This window comes from Lacerta agilis, chromosome 15 (assembly GCF_009819535.1).
Source record: "Lacerta agilis isolate rLacAgi1 chromosome 15, rLacAgi1.pri, whole genome shotgun sequence".
In the NCBI taxonomy this organism is placed as follows: domain Eukaryota; kingdom Metazoa; phylum Chordata; class Lepidosauria; order Squamata; family Lacertidae; genus Lacerta; species Lacerta agilis.
In genome coordinates this window covers 11,963,283-11,978,644 of record NC_046326.1, presented here as the reverse complement: position 1 = coordinate 11,978,644, position 15,362 = coordinate 11,963,283, and the positions used below count along the sequence as shown (strand labels likewise).

The 15,362-nt window shown below is 45.1% G+C and overlaps 2 protein-coding genes across 5 annotated transcripts; one reads left to right on the top strand and one right to left on the bottom strand.

The window, feature by feature from the left end:
* The first annotated feature begins 1,117 nt into the window (after nt 1–1,117).
* PUS3 (pseudouridine synthase 3) lies at nt 1,118–11,673 on the top strand. The gene is made up of 6 exons (XM_033172680.1): nt 1,118–1,186; nt 2,280–2,368; nt 8,042–8,430; nt 9,388–9,956; nt 10,827–11,017; nt 11,208–11,673. The coding sequence occupies exons 3-6, from the start codon at nt 8,053–8,055 to the stop codon at nt 11,522–11,524; spliced, it is 1,455 nt and encodes a 484-aa protein (XP_033028571.1). The 5' UTR covers nt 1,118–1,186; nt 2,280–2,368; nt 8,042–8,052; the 3' UTR covers nt 11,525–11,673.
* On the bottom strand, nt 5,682–15,138 carry HYLS1 (HYLS1 centriolar and ciliogenesis associated). 4 transcript variants are annotated; one of them, XM_033172682.1, is made up of 3 exons: nt 14,996–15,037; nt 9,808–9,873; nt 5,682–7,007 (listed from the first exon to the last, which is right to left on the bottom strand). In XM_033172682.1, exons 2-3 carry the CDS (start codon nt 9,830–9,832, stop codon nt 6,076–6,078), a joined length of 957 nt encoding a protein of 318 aa, XP_033028573.1. In that variant the 5' UTR covers nt 9,833–9,873; nt 14,996–15,037; the 3' UTR covers nt 5,682–6,075. The 4 variants fall into 4 exon arrangements, 3 of the variants coding, with proteins under 3 accessions (XP_033028573.1, XP_033028574.1, XP_033028572.1); XM_033172683.1 differs by lacking the exon at nt 14,996–15,037 and adding an exon at nt 11,994–12,036; XM_033172681.1 differs by lacking the exons at nt 9,808–9,873; nt 14,996–15,037 and adding an exon at nt 11,994–12,101.
* Between the last annotated feature and the right edge of the window lie 224 nt (nt 15,139–15,362).

The window sequence follows — 15,362 nt, the reverse complement described above, 5'->3', positions numbered from 1 at the left end:
ATAAGAGGACGACCCGTATGTTGTCTCCCACGGAGCGCAACTATGCTCTAATTGATAAAGAGGCATGTGCCATTCCCTCTGATGCAGATCTGATATATATTTATTGGGGGGTGGGGTGGGTTTACACATGTGCCCATCAAGCTGTGGGGGGGGGGGAATTATCCCTCCGTGTGTGGTGCTGTCAGGAGGGGCTCGTGCAAATGCTGCACGTTGTGCAGAATGGAAATATTTAGGCACGATGTTCTATCCATGGATGCAGCTTGCAGAGGGGAAATTCGAGAGGGCGAGGGAGCATCGGTCTGCTGTGGGGAGCGGAGTGCATTTCTTGTGCATGGGTGCCTGCCTGCAGAAGGGATTTGTGCTGCGGAGCTGTTGTGGGAAATGCCTATGTGGTTGTGTTGACAGGTGTGCAAAGAAGGGGAGCAGAAGCTAAAGGTATCTGTCTATATGGCCTTTCCAAAGGCCAGGTTGTGCAGTCAGCTGGGGCCTGTAAAAAGCCAGGCCGGGAGACACCTTAAGTTGAGGCTGCATAGGCCTTGTGGTGCATGTGATTCACATTCTATTCAGTTGAACCTCTGGTTACAAAGTTGACATTTTTTTAGCAATGCCCCAGTAGTGAGCCTTCTTTTGTTCACTTCTTTTTATTTTGAGGCAGTGCACACCTATGTTTGTGGAACTGCAAACCTTTCCAGTCATGTGTTACTCCAGTCAAATCCCACATATGAATGTGGGCAAAGATGATTGTGTGTAGCCTGGTGTAAATTAATTTGTATCCTTGGGGGATTACCAGGGTGTGGACTGTCCCTGAGAACCTTAGAGTGTCCCAGGACAGGTGAGGGTGCTGATCCCTTATTTTCAATTTCGAAACTTGACAGCTATGGTCAGAGGCAGTATATCTCTGGGGCTGGGGTCAAACAAGGAGGGGAGGGCTATCCCGTTCAGGATAACCTTCTATAACCTTCCAGGGTCAGTTGGCTGCCTGCTGTTGGAAGTACAGTAAAACGCTAATCCGGCCGCTTTCTAGAGAAAGACCACATTTCCCACAAACCTCCTCTGTGTCACGTGTTGGCGCGGGGGCAGGGAAGCTTTTACGTCATTTCCTGCGGAGAAATCGCGGACAGGGCGGCATGCCTGCGCTCAGAGTCTTTTGCTCTCAGCGAACGCCTGCGTAAAAGCTGCTGCGGAGGTAGGAGCACGGGGGTCGCGGCGCGCGTTCACAGCGCATGTTTTAACACGGGAGCAAATCCCACAGTGTTCGATGGGGCTTACTCTTGAGTAAGTGCGTTTAGGATCGCTTGCTAGTGAAGCTGATCGCCTTCACAGGCAGCCTTAAGGTGGTGTTGGTTGGATCGCCCGTCTCTCCCCTACCGCTGTAACATATAACAATTCTGAACCCTTAGAAAATTGTTTAAAATATAAGGGGGTTGGGGGGGGTTACTAGTTGGCCTGTTCTGATTAGCCTTCCGTGATTAGTCGCCCCACTTCAAAACCTGAGCCACGATCATGCGTGTTAGAAGTACTGAGAACCGTACGTGGGGAGCACGCAGGTCCTGCTTGCTGACGTTTCGTAGGCATGTGGATGGCCACTGTGAGAACAGGAGGCTGGACTGGATGGGCCATCGCCATCGGCCTGTTCCAACAGGGCTCATCTTCTGCCACGCACACTCACTGGGTGTAGGGTTTGAAATTCCATCGAGTAAAGATGCACCCGATGTTGCTGTAATCCTCGGCAGGTTAGCTTCCTTGACCTCAATAGCAGTTACTTCCGAATAAAGGTACACAGGATCAGGCTGCTCGATTCACTGATGCTGAAAGCACTAAAATGCATGTCTATTCTCATGGGCCAGTGTGTCCAATAACTGTATATTTTAATGTTTTTATAGTATACTTGTTTTCTTTAATTAAAAAAGTCAGTAGAGAATTGGTGTGTCGGATTGGTGTGTGTTCTAGCATTATATTCACATAGTAGGAAGAAATAACTCGTGCTTTTCCCACACCTTGCAGAATCTTAAGCACCTCTATCATGTCCACATTTTATAAGCTATTTTATAAACTCCTGAAGGCTGTAACATTTCCTCATAGTAGAGTTGCTCTACTCCCTTAATCGTTTTGATTCCATTTTCTCGATCTGCAGTATCCTTTTTGAGGTACGGCAACCAGAATCATACACTAACACTATTCCAAGTGTGGTCGTAGCATGGATTTGTATAACAGCATCCTGTTGGTGGTTTCAATCGCTTTCCTGACAATCCCTAACATGGCATTTGCCTTTTTCATAGCTACTGCATGCTAGGAAAACATCTTTCTCAAGCTATCTGCCACAACTCCCAGATCTTCTTCCTGGCCAGTTAACACCAGTTCAGACACTGTAAGTACATGTGAAGTTATTGTTTTTTTTGCATCAGCGTGCATCACTTTGCACTGATCAAGGGAATAGTCCCACTATATTCTGCCCTGGTTGGTCTACACCTGGAGTACTGTGTCCAGTTCTGGGTTACACATTTTAAGGAGGATATTGGCAAGCTGGAACATGTGCAGAGGAGGTTGACCAAGATCATAAAGGGTCTGGAAACCAAGCCTTATGAAGAATGGTTGAGGGAATTGGGTATGTTTAGCCTGGTAAAGAGGAAACAGAGAGATGATAGCTATCTTCAGATATCTCAAGGGCTGACACATGCAGGATGGAGCAAGCTTGTTTTCTCCTGCTCTGGAAGATAGGACTTGAACCATTGGCTTCAAGTTACAATAAAGGTGATTCCAACTAAGCATTAGGAAGAACTTACTGATAGAATTGTTTGAACGGACTCCCGCAAGAGGTGGTGGACTGTCATAATCTAGTTGAGATTCCTGTATTTCAGGGGATTGGACACTTAGGAGATCCCTTCCAACTAAGATTCTATGCATTTTTAATGATCCTTCACCCAGTCAGGAGATATTATTTTGGAGCTCCAGGCAATCCCTTTTGGTTTTAATCACCTTAAACCAGAGCTTTCCAAACTGTGTTGTGACATGTTAGTGTGTCGGCTGCTGTGTGCGTTTCCCACAAACGCTCCTCCCTGTGTTCCTCCTGGGCCTGGAAAGAGGTTAGCTTAACCCAGGGGTCCCCAGACTAAGGCCCGCAGGCCGGATGCGGCCCGAGGGGCTCATTTATCTGGCCCCCAGCAACACCCACCGCCCGCTCTTACCGGTGCGGCTGCCCACTTTCGGGTCAGCTGAGCGCCAGAAATAGCTTGTGCGCATCATTTCTGGCACACTTCAGGGTCCGCGGAGGCCCGTGCACATGTGCACAAGCTATTTCTGACATTGCGCCAACCCGAAAGTGAGTCAGAAATTGCGCTTGCGCATGCACACAAGCTATTTCCGGCGCTCCATCAACCCGAAAGTGCGCCGGAAATAGCATGTGGGCGCACGCTCCCCTGTCCACCGCGTGATCGCCGCTGGAGGAAGCGGCCCAAGGTACAGTAAGTCTGGGGACACCTGGCTTAACCTCTGGTTTGCTAGTAAAACTGAATTACTGTGTCACGAAATGATGCATGCCTAAAGTGTGTCGCCAGCATGAAAAGTCTGGAAAGCTCTGCCTTAAACCATTTGGTGTCATCAACAAACTTGGCCACCTCACTGCTACCTGATTCCAGAGTTATGAATAGCTGTTTTTATTACAGATCTTAGGACAACCTTGCTTACTAAATCCTTCCATTGTTAGAACTGTCAATTAGTCCTACTCTCCGCTTAGCATTCTTTAACCAGTTACTGATCCGTAAGATCCCGTGTCCTCTTATCCCATGACTGCAAAGATTACAGAGCCTAGGGCTTGCCGATCAGAATGTCGGCGACGGGGTGAGCTCCCGTTGCTCGGTTCCACTTCCTGCCAAACTAGCAGTTCAAATGCCCGTCAAAGTGCAAGTAGATAAATAGGTACTGCTCCAGCGGGAAGGTAAACGGTGTTTCCGTGTGATGCACTGGTTTTGCCAGAAGCAGCTTAGTCATGCTGGCCACATGATCCAGAAGCTGTACGCTGGCTCCCTCGGCCTATAGAGCGAGATGAGTACTGCAACCCCAGAGTCATCTGCGACTCGACCTAACGGTCAGGGGTACCTTTACCTTTATGCAGTAGTGGACCAGCTATGCATCCAAGATCCCCCCATTTGCATGTTTTTTGATACTCACAGAACTCTAAAGTGGTTAGGTAGACTTACCCTTTACAGAAGCTATCAGCAAGACTTCTATAGGGTTGATAATTTTATTGTTAACAGTTTCCACCAGTTTACCAGGAAAAAAAGATTACGCTAACTGGGCTGTAATTTCACATTAAGGGTAACAAAAAATGTCAACTAGCTCAGGTTTAACAGATTCTGGCAGTTCATGTACCCAATGTGTTCTTACCCATGAAAATCATGCCACAATACTGAATCATAGTGTTGGAAGACACCACAAGGGCCATCCAGTCCAACCCCCTGCCAAGCAGGAAACACAATCAAAGCATTCCTGACAGATGGCTGTCAAGCCTCTGCTTAAAGACCTCCAAAGAAGGAAACTCCACCACACTCCTTGGCAGCAAATTCCACTGTCGAACAGCTCTTACTGCTTGTTTTAGAGATGGGAAGGCCTGGAAAAAACCTGGAAAAATTGAAAAAAAAAAAAAAACAGGTTCCCCCCCCCAAGCCGTTTTTTCCCAATTTTCCAGGTTTTTTCCAGGCCTTCCCATCTGTAGTCTGAACAGAGGACAGGTGTGTAGATTTAGATTAATTGTTCTGCCCATTCCCCCCCCCGCCCTACCCACCACTAGCAGGTTCCTCGTTCCAGTATACTCATAAGTTTCAGTGTGTTCACTGGTGCTTACGCTTGCAGCCAGGCATAATAAAAATCAGGAATTTCCTGGCATTCTTTTGAGACTGGAAATGTTTTTAGCCAATCTAATTAATCCTCCACCAGCACATGTTAAAAAGAGGCAAGGAAATAAAAGTTGCAATCCTAAACAAACTTGGTAGGGAGCAAGCCCTACTGAACAGTGTGCCTTAGTTCTCAGTAGAGGCATAGGCTTGCACTGCCAAAATATTCCCCCACGCTTTCTCCTACCATTGATCACTGGTGTTTTTCTCCTGTCTGTAATTTTGATCAAGTTTATTTTTCTTGGTAGCCATGACCTACAAATCTAGTAGCACAGCTCCACTTACTTTGCATAACTGACCTGTTATATTCTTCAATATGCAACCCATATTTCATTATATCCGTAGTGTATCCAAGTGTGGAAAGAAACGTAAAACAGAAGAAAAGCACTTTGCATGATAACCTTAGTACAAGTAATTCTGGTTTATAGGGGAGCATGTAGATGCCCACTATCAGTGATGTTTTGGGGCTACTTCTAGGTCTGGCACCTAAATTGGGAGTTGCCTGTATATAGGTATTTTATTATTACTCTCTTTTTAATATATTTTTATTGTTTTATAAATGTGTTTGGATTTTATTGCTTAACATGTTAAAAACCTTCAATAAAATTGCTTATATATATATATATATTCTCAATGTGAAAAGAACCACATACCCACTTGAAAGTGAAGAGTTGTTTTCAATATAGCACAGCGGTTTCACACAACTGATAAATGAGGTGAAACTTTTGACCTGTCTTTTGTTCCTGATAAAATATTACTTTCTCAACAAATTAAACCAGTCAATAGAGAAACTAGAGGCAATCCTTTTATACCACACACTTTTAATTCAATCCATACATCTAGAAGCTAAACTTTCTTTAAAAATAACAACATCATACAGAAGTATAATGATTGCATTAGGAAGAGGAAGTGGGTTTAAAAGATCTTGCAATAAAAATAAAGATTATTCTCATTGACATATACTTCAGTAAACTTTGGTTCATCTTCTGCCTGGCTTCTGATGAGGCAATATTAATCTCTAATTGATCCTATATGGGACAACTATTCAAGAATCACGAATAAGTAAAATCCTTTTGTGTTGTGGAAACACTCATTCTGAAAGCCAGATTTAAAACCAATAAAGATATTTGGGCTGTGCTAAGCAAGGCATGCTCCTGTGGATGGTGCTATAGAGACGTCTGCATTTCTAGGAGGAGTAGGTATTCCTAGGCATCACACCATTTGCCAGGTCACAGCGTATTCCCCAGCGCAGGGCAGATCTCTTCTTCTCTGTAGGCACGAGGTAGTTGTTGGGAATATAAATGTGCTGAGCCCTAGGAGGATATTCTGACTTGCAGAGCATCTGTTCCCGGATGTTCCAGCGCACCCCTTTCCTGGGATCTTCCCCTGGTAGCCGCAGAGATTCCCAGTCATGCTTATGCTCCAAGTAACGGGCTACCCGGTCGGTCTTCATTCTGTTCCGGCTTAGCTGATCAAATCTTGGTAATATGAAGGATTTTGGGTGGCCAGCAACAATCAAGTCCTGCTCATAGGATGTACTGCTGCGGCTCTGGCTCTCTCTTTGCGAGCTCTGGCTCTGGCTCTCTGTAGTTCTCCAGGAATAAGCCGTCTCAGACTCTGGGCAAATGCTTGGCTCACTCTCCTCCTCTGACTCTTCTTCCTCTTGCTGAGTCTTCAGACTGTGCATTCTTTGACTCAGCTCCCCATACTCGGGGTCACTCTGACTGCTTGTCTCTGGTGTGCTGGTGATAGACTCATCCGTCACCTCTACTTCTCCATCAGGCCTTCGCCTCAGAACTTTCCTTTTCATTACAGGTTTCCTAGCAACTCTGGGGTCCTCAGGAGTCTTTGCTTGCAAGGTGGGTCCCGAATGAAGATGCCTAATCTTCACAGGAAGTGTGGGTCTGACCAAAGAGGCCACCGAGGCTCTTGTGTAAGGGTCCAGCTGAGGTGCGAAACACATCTTCCTTGGGCTATCACCTTCTCCCTGTTCTGCGCAAAGGCGGATGAATGCCATTGCAGCTTCTTTGAGCCGATCTTCATGGCTCATTGAGGCCCAGCGGGGACGATCAAGTCCCATGAATGTTTCCATTGCTTCTCTTAGTGCAGTCACTGATTCTGAAAGAGAGAGATGCTAATTCTCACACAGTGTGCTATATCTACCCAAAACAAGTTTAAGTACAGTGGTACTTCGGGTTTGAACATCTCAGAAGCCGAACATTTTGGTTTTCTAGCGTTGAAAAACCAGAAATAAATGCTTCTGTTTTTAAACGTGCATCGGACGTTGAACGGCTTCCGCAGAGTTTTTCCCAATTTTCTCCACTGAAATTGCAGAGCACCCTTTGCGCCTCGGTTTTCGAACGTTTTTGAATCCGAACGATCTTCCGGAACGGATTACGTTCAAAAACCAAGGTACCACTGTACTAAATTTATTCACTGGTTGAATAGTCATTTGCCTATTTATAGCAAGAATTTGCTTTCACTTAAGTCAGCTTAGGATCCAATAAAATCCTGAGTCCTGCTGCGCTACGATGTTCCCCCTCTGCAGTACATTGGAGAATGTGTTAAGTCTTACAGTTATTGGCTATACTAGTGGGTTTCAAATTATTTTCCAGCAAATCCTGAGGCTGCCTAGAAATGTATTAGAGATTCCACATTGAGAATCAACCATGGTGGATCTGAATCCCTGAAAGGCAGTTTGCCTGCAACTTAAAATCTTCCTCCCCGATGTTAAGTATGCTTTATGGTGCACATTCAGTTCACACTGAAACTGCGAGACCCAACAGGGCTGACCAGTATCTCACATGAAATATGTGCACTTCAAAACAAAACCCCAGAATCCTGTGTAATATGCAGGGTTTCCTTATACAGGAGTAGCCCATGGCTGTCAAGAAACCCTTTCTGTCCGCTACACCTTGCAGCCCATGTAAACAAAAAAACATGGGCCGAAAGCCCATTGGGAATTAGTATGAATTTAACAGTAAATGGAGAAAGGCAGGAAGTATTTCATTAAGTTCAAATATGCAATACAGTATAGGTAGAAAATAAAAGCAGAAAGCTGGGTAGCAAGTTGGCAGTCCCCAGCTGAATAGCCTCTCCTCTAGCAATAAATACAAAAGTTTGAATTGTAGGAACTCATTTTCCCTTCCCAGAGACTCTCACTATGGCCAGAGATGGAGCAGAAACAGAGAAGCTACTGAAGAGAGTCCAGGAACTGGAAGACATGGTTCAAAGGCTGCAAGAAAAGCTGGAGAGCAAGCAGACTGCAGGCACTGAAGGTGGCCTCTCAGCAGCAGGGAAGACTAAGAAACGGCAGCAGCGGCCATTTGATTTTAGCGCTTATGGCCAGAGACATGTGGCACTGAAGATAGCCTACCTAGGCTGGGGATATCAGGGCTTTGCTAGCCAGGAGAACACCAACAATACTATTGAAGAGAAGCTGTTTGAGGCTCTCAGCAAAACCCGACTGGTGGCCAGCAGACAGACTTCCAACTATCACCGCTGTGGGCGCACTGACAAGGGAGTCAGTGCCTTTGGACAGGTGAGTTCAGCATCTGTCTAACCTCCATTTTTATGAAACCCACCTGCTCAGCTCACAGCAGAAAATGAGGGAACCTGCTCAGAGGGTGAGGGAGGGGGGATTTGGATTCAGCACTATAACAGAATGTGAATTAAAGCGGGGGCAGCCGCATTACCTTTTGTGATATTCCCACTTAGCAAAGAGTTTGCACCTCGAGAGATCTTAGCTCTGGTGTGGAGCTGAATGGTCGTACCTTGGGTTTTCGAACAGCTTAGTTCTCGAACGTTTTGGCTCCGGAACTCCGCAAACCCAGAAGTGACTGTTCCAGTTTGCGAACTATTTTTGGAAGCCGAACATCCAACGGGGCTTCCGATTGGCTGCAGGAGCTTCCTGCAGCCAATCAGAAGCCACACTTCGGTTTCCAAACGTTTTGAAAGTCGAATGGACTTCCGGAACGGATTCCATTCGACTTCCAAGTTACGACTGTACTGGGTGTTAGATATGCTGATAACAGAACTCGTTCAATGGGACTTCCTCCCAGGAAAGTTTGTAAAATATTGTAGCCTGAGTTATCCAGGGCTGCAAGATAAAACCTACCGCCAGATCAGTTAAGGTCCAAATAATCATTGAGGAAGCTACACCAACACCATCGTATTTGGAGAATTCTCATTGATTCCGTAAAAAATAAAATAAACATTACAGGTGTATTCAGAGCAGACACACTGAAATTAATGGACCTAATTTATTTATGCCCATTAATTTCAATGGGTCTACTTCAAGTATGGCTAACTTGGGATCTAACCCTTAGGTTTGTATCCAAAGTAGTGCTAAGTCAGTTGTACAGTTTGCGCAAGGATTGAGGACGGTGCAAGGAGCCCATGGGGGGAGGGGGGAGTTAACAGAATGAGGGGATTGGATACTGTCTATAGTGTTGTTTTTGCATATTTTACTCCTTATTATCCTTCTCCAATGTTTCAGGTGATCTCCCTAGATCTCCGCTCAAACCTGTCAAAGGATAAAGCAGTAAATAAACCCGAGGGTACAACGAAGGACACAGCCACAAATACTGCAGAGGAGATCCGCTACACACACATATTGAATCAAGTGCTCCCTCATGACATACGGGTACTGGCTTGGGCCCCAGTAGATCCCAGCTTCAGTGCTAGGTTTAGTTGCCTCAAAAGGACCTATCGCTATTTCTTCCCTCGTGCTGATCTAGATGTAGCTCTCATGAATACTGCAGCTCAGAAGCTCGTGGGGACCCATGATTTTCGTAATCTATGCAAGATGGATGTAGCCAATGGCGTGACCAACTTTCAACGGACAATTCTTACTGCGGAGGTGAAGCCTGTGGCTAGAGCAGAGGATGCAGAGCTGCACAACCCTTTCCAAATGTACCTGTTTGAAGTGACAGGCCAAGCATTCCTCTACCACCAGGTCCGTTGCATGATGGCTATTCTCTTCCTGATTGGACAAAGGATGGAAAAGCCAGAGATTATCAATATGCTGCTGGATGTAGAGAACAACCCTCGAAAACCACAATACAGGTATGACTTTGCAAAGAAATTAATATATATTATATAACCAGTACTGTATAATATTTGTGTTAGATGTGAAACAAGCTTATTTTACTCATTACCAGTGGATGCAAATCTTGGACAGAGGTCTTTCCTAGACCTAATATTAGAGAGCCGTTTTTAATTAGAGGTTATAGCGATTGAACCTGGGACCTTTTGTATGCCACTGAGCTCTGAGCCATCACCATACCCCTGTGGTACCTTAAAGTCTAACCAGTGTACAGTCATAACTCATGTTGCATCCACTTCAGGTTACGTCTTTTCAAGTTGCGTCCAGAATGGTTACTTCCGGGTTTTGCCACGTGCAGAAGCACTAAATCGCACCTTGCGTGTGCACAGATGCAGCACTTCTGGATGCAAACGCTTCGAGTTGCAGACGTGCCTCCGGGACAGATTACATCCGCAACTCGTGGTTCCACTGTAATGTTGCATCACCCCCAATGACATAGTCTTGCCTATGAAAATGCATGCCAGTCTTTAGCAAAGTCCTGGCAAACATAATTGGGATTTCTGTAGCTCTTAAGTACAGCTTTTCTAGTGCCACATTTCTCATTGCTCCATAATACAGTACAATTGGACCATCAAGATGCTGAAGAGCGGATGGAAAGGGAAGCTATAGATGTGCATTAGTGTGCACTAAAAACTGCACTCCCATTACTGACACAGAAAGATCAACACCAATTGCCTTACATGTATGGGAATCCAACACTATAAAGATTAATCACTGCTTTGTATCACATCAGATTAATGTTACTTAGTCTTATGCATGTACTTCCCTGTTTTAAGTCACAGGTTTCTGATTTAAGCTTCTTAACACCTTATCTTCTCCTTTTCTTGCAGCATGGCAGTGGAATTTCCTCTGGTTTTGTACGACTGTGAGTTTGAAAATATCCAGTGGATCTATGATCGCAATGTCCAGGAGTTTAACGTCACTCATTTACAGCAGCTTTGGGCCAACCATGCTGTTAAAACTCATATGCTGCGCAGCATGTTAAAAGGGCTTGATTTTGCTGAGATGCCTACAGAGACAGGTAGGAGATGCATAGTTCTGTAGAATTCTAACAGTATTCACCGTTGCTAGGTATGAGTGTGGCTGTAAGGCACTATTCTAGTGATTACATATATGGGTACAGAACTGGTGTTTAAAAGGGGATAGAAGCAACTGGTGAATAATATGCTACACGTGACTTGTTGACCCGTTGGCACTTGTTATGTTTTCAGGTTCAAGCAACAGCACAATTCGGTGGGGAGAGCTGAAGCCCCCAGTCCACAATCAGATCAGTGCCTTAATTGAGGGAGCAAAAGCCCGAAACTACAAACCATTAATGGACCGCCCCAAATGTGAAGGGTTGGAGTCTCGCATCAGTTACTTTGTGCGTAGAGGACGCATTGAACTTCCTCACCTTAAGAAAACAAAGCACTCTGAAAAGGAATCAGATGAAGAGATGGAAGTTAAGAGCAGCCCCAGCAAAAGTGTGGAGACAGACAATGATGTTCCAGAACAAGCTGCAAAGAGAGTCTGTACGAGTTCAGACTGAAGTTTCCAGGCCATCTCTTATCTCCAAGCAGATATCTTCAGATCTCTTCTCATACAAATCTATTGGGATCTTTATTTACTTTTGTTCTTTTTAAGAGCACAGGCATACCACTAAATGCTTTGCATTTAAGAAATAAACATTTTTTAAAAAATGATAGCATAAAGCAGGTGTCAAATTGTTTTCGAAATACAGGCAAATCCCTTTATTAGCTCCACATTCTCTTCCTACTGCTACAACCACTGAAAGCATCTGAACAGTTGTAAGCAATTTATCATTGCCAAAACAAATCTATAAACCAGGAGGGTAACTGTACGGAGAGGAGTAAGTGGCCGCAGACTAGGGTCTTCTTATATGGCCACCACATCACGAGCTGGATATGTGAATCAGCCTTGTATCAACAGAGCTGGGTATGGTGCCTTTTTTATTTACAAGAATAAACAAGTAGTAGCGTGTTTAGGTTGGGACTCACCTCTTTCTACACTTCCTATGTTCAGCCTCATCCTGCTCTTCCATATGGATGAAGTGATAGGAACAAAGGAGCAAAATAAAAACTAGGAAAAGCTGGACTAATAAGACCTCAGAAAAATAGAAAAAACAGTTCTACTAGTCAGGGGTGTGATGCGTTTGTTGTGGCCTATTAGAAAGCATAGCAGCCATTCAACAGTGACTTTAGTTAAAATTCACATGAAAAAGAGATAGTTGCATGTATTAATTTAGCATTAATTGATTTGGCACTATGTCATCTGGTCAATCCCTTTCTACTGCAGTTTACTAGTACAACTTATTCCAAAGACAGTTTACATTGGGGCCACAATCCTGCACAAGCTTAACTGGAACTAAGCCCCATTGAATTTAGTGGAAGTCATTTGTAAGGAAATATCAGATTGCAGCTTTAGTTTAAAGCTTACCTTACTGTAATTTAAACCCACTGCTTCTACTTTTGGTGGGACTTAAAAGAAACACTTCTCCCCTTTTGACATCCCTTTAAATAGTTAGCGTATGTAAAATCTGAGAGCATAGGGTTTATTCCAGCTTGCAGTGTTGAGCTTCTCATGCCATTATTTGTATATATAGATTTTCTGCTCAATGAGTTTAAGCAATTAGGTACCGTATTTTTCCATGTATAACACGCCCCCATGTATAAGACGCCCCCTATTTTGGGGGACTCCAAATTGCCCAGAGTTGCTGAGCTTTTGGGGGGAGGATTGCCCAGTTGCTTTTTTAAGGGGACATTACAGAAAATAGCTCACCCGCCTGACCAACCGCACGCATCAAACAAGCCACCAATTGACGCAACAGCCTATCAATACCACCCCTTGCCGCAGCCACCAATAACACACCCCATAGCCGCTGAAAATCTCCAGCTTGCAGAAGCAACCAATCCCATGTCCCCCCTATGCACTATCTGTGTATAAGACAACCCCCAATTTTAAACATAGTTTTTAAATAAATAAACCCTCGTTTTATACACAGAAAAGTTTGGTAAATTCCACTAGTTATGAAGTGGAACAGCATGTGGATTGGGAGGCAAGCCTGCCTCGTTGGTTAGCTGAGCTATAACAATAATGTGTGGAGTTGAAAGTGCATGCTATGTATTCATAAAGTCTCAGGTTGAATACTTGCTATCCTGTGGAGCTGTTGCCGGTTCATATTGGACTAGGTGGAACAATAATCTAAGTCAATCTTATTTACACTTCTGCATTTTTTAATTCATACTTGCCATTCATACTTGAGAACATTTAAAAGGTAGAAAGGCAGGGTGAAAATAATCAAAATAAATAAAACATAGCAACAGACTGAGGCCTCATACCTTCCATTTTTTTTCTCAACTGCAATAGCCATGTAGGGTAGTTTACAACGAAGAGTGACTGTGTCCAACCAAAAATTTGACTTCCGGTCTCCAGACCTAGTTTGATAATCTGTCTCATATTATTCACAAAAGCCCTTTTTTGCCACTCAGGCCGGCAACTAAACTAGGACTCCATCTGCACTCTATATTTAAAGCACCTTCATGCCACTTTAGAATGTCACAGGCTCGCTGCCAAATAACTTTGGGAAACATAGTTTAAGGGTGATTACAGTTGAGAACCCCATTCCTCTCCGAGACAGCTACAAAAATAGTGGTTTAACAACCAGTCCCTCTTCCCAAGTTATTCTGAGCAAGTTGCTCTTTGAGAGGAATTGGCGTCTCCTAGCAGCTTCTCGGCACCCTTGGCAAACTACAGCTCCCAGGCGAGGCTTCTTTGGGAGAAGCAACGAGTGTTTACAGCAGTACAATGCTGCTTACATTGCAGAGAGCAGGTAGGATCTAGGCTGGAAATGAAAGGGTTTTTTATATATATAAATGTACAGAGCCAACACTGCAGCCAGTGTGGTACTAGAGAAATGGTGGGGACCCTGCGGCTCTTGAGGCGATGCTGTGCTCCATCTCTCATCCACCCATCAGAGATTATGGCACCTGGAGTCCTGGGCAAAGATTTGTGGTTTTGTGTATTTTTAGTGGGGGGGGGGGCACTGTCATCCTCCTCTGTTTGCCTGGTCTACAACTCAATCAGGTTGCTAATAATAATAATAATTTTATTATTTATACCCTGCAAATCTGGCTGGGTTTCCCCAGCCACTCTGGGCGGCTCTCAACAGAACACTAAAAACAGAATAAAACTGCAAACTTTAAAAACTTCGCTAAACAGGCCTGCCTTCAGGTGTCGCCTAAAAGTCAGAGAGTTATTTATTTCCTTGAAATCTGATGGGAGGGCATTCTACAGGTCGAGTGCCACTACTGAGAAGGCCCTCTGTCTGGTTCCCTGGAACCTCACTTCTTGCAGTGAGGGAACCACCAGAAGGCCCTTGGCGGTGGACCTCGGTGTCCAGGCTGAACGAAGGGGGTGGAGACGCTCCTTCAAGTACCGGTATACTGGGCCCAGGCCATTTAGGACTTTAAAGGTCAACACCAACACTTTAAATTGTGCTCAGAAACGTACTGGGAGCCAATGCTACAATGTAACAATACATTATTTATGCCACAACCATTTGGCTGGGTTTCCCCAACATCCTCCAAGTGACCTCAGGGATCATTTCGATTTCAAATATTCTGATTTACCGGTATTTCGACTTTTAGTTAAGCATATGTTTTATTTACTTGATTCAGGGGGGGTCAGCTCCCCCCCCCTCATCCCCATGGCTGGAGTACCACAACTGCAGAGCCACAGATTTCCAACCCTGGGTTAGAGGAGTACCAGAGGCAGGGATAGGAAGCTACCGTTTCAAACCCCACTTTCCCAACGAAGCTCAGTGGACGACCCTTGAACTAACCACTGTATCTTTCGGCCTAACTTACACCACAAAAGTTCTTGTGAGAATTTTAAAAAGGAAGGGGGGGAATGAGAGGACAGGCCCGGCCAGCAGCGAATGCGCGCGCATCTTCACGACCGGCCACGTGCGCTTTCTCCCTGCCGCACCCTCAGTTAATACCTGATCACTGCCGCCGGCTCCGGCTCCTTCTGCCTTCGCGCGACGACGGTTATTCGTGTCACAACTGCCGTTGTTCAAACAGAAAAGAAAATAGCCAGGTCCGCCCCCTTTCCATGATTGGCCCGCTCTCGTTCCGCCATCCTTCATTGGTGCCCCAACATTCTTCTCCCACCCACTGCGCGTAAGTGCTGCTTTTCATTGGATACGGAGAACGCCGCACGGCTATCTCATTGGAGAGGAAGGGGGCCTTGCTCTAGATTAGCCGGAACCTCTTCTAATGCCCCGCCCCGCTGGCCTCTTGGTTTGCCGCCATGGTACCGCGCGAGCGAAAGGGGAGGGCGGTGCAGGCCAAGCTCACATCCGGGTT

Coding starts and splice junctions, on each gene's coding strand:
- PUS3 (XM_033172680.1), top strand. CDS start 8,053: ATGGCCAGAGATGGAGCAGAAACAGAGAAGCTACTGAAGAGAGTCCAG. Junction 8,431..9,387: donor GAGTCAGTGCCTTTGGACAG/GTGAGTTCAGCA, acceptor CCAATGTTTCAG/GTGATCTCCCTAGATCTCCG. Junction 9,957..10,826: donor CCTCGAAAACCACAATACAG/GTATGACTTTGC, acceptor CTTTTCTTGCAG/CATGGCAGTGGAATTTCCTC.
- HYLS1 (XM_033172681.1), bottom strand. CDS start 12,024: ATGAGGCTGAACATAGGAAGTGTAGAAAGAG. Junction 7,008..11,993: donor CATAGGAAGTGTAGAAAGAG/GTGAGTCCCAAC, acceptor TCTCTCTTTCAG/AATCAGTGACTGCACTAAGA.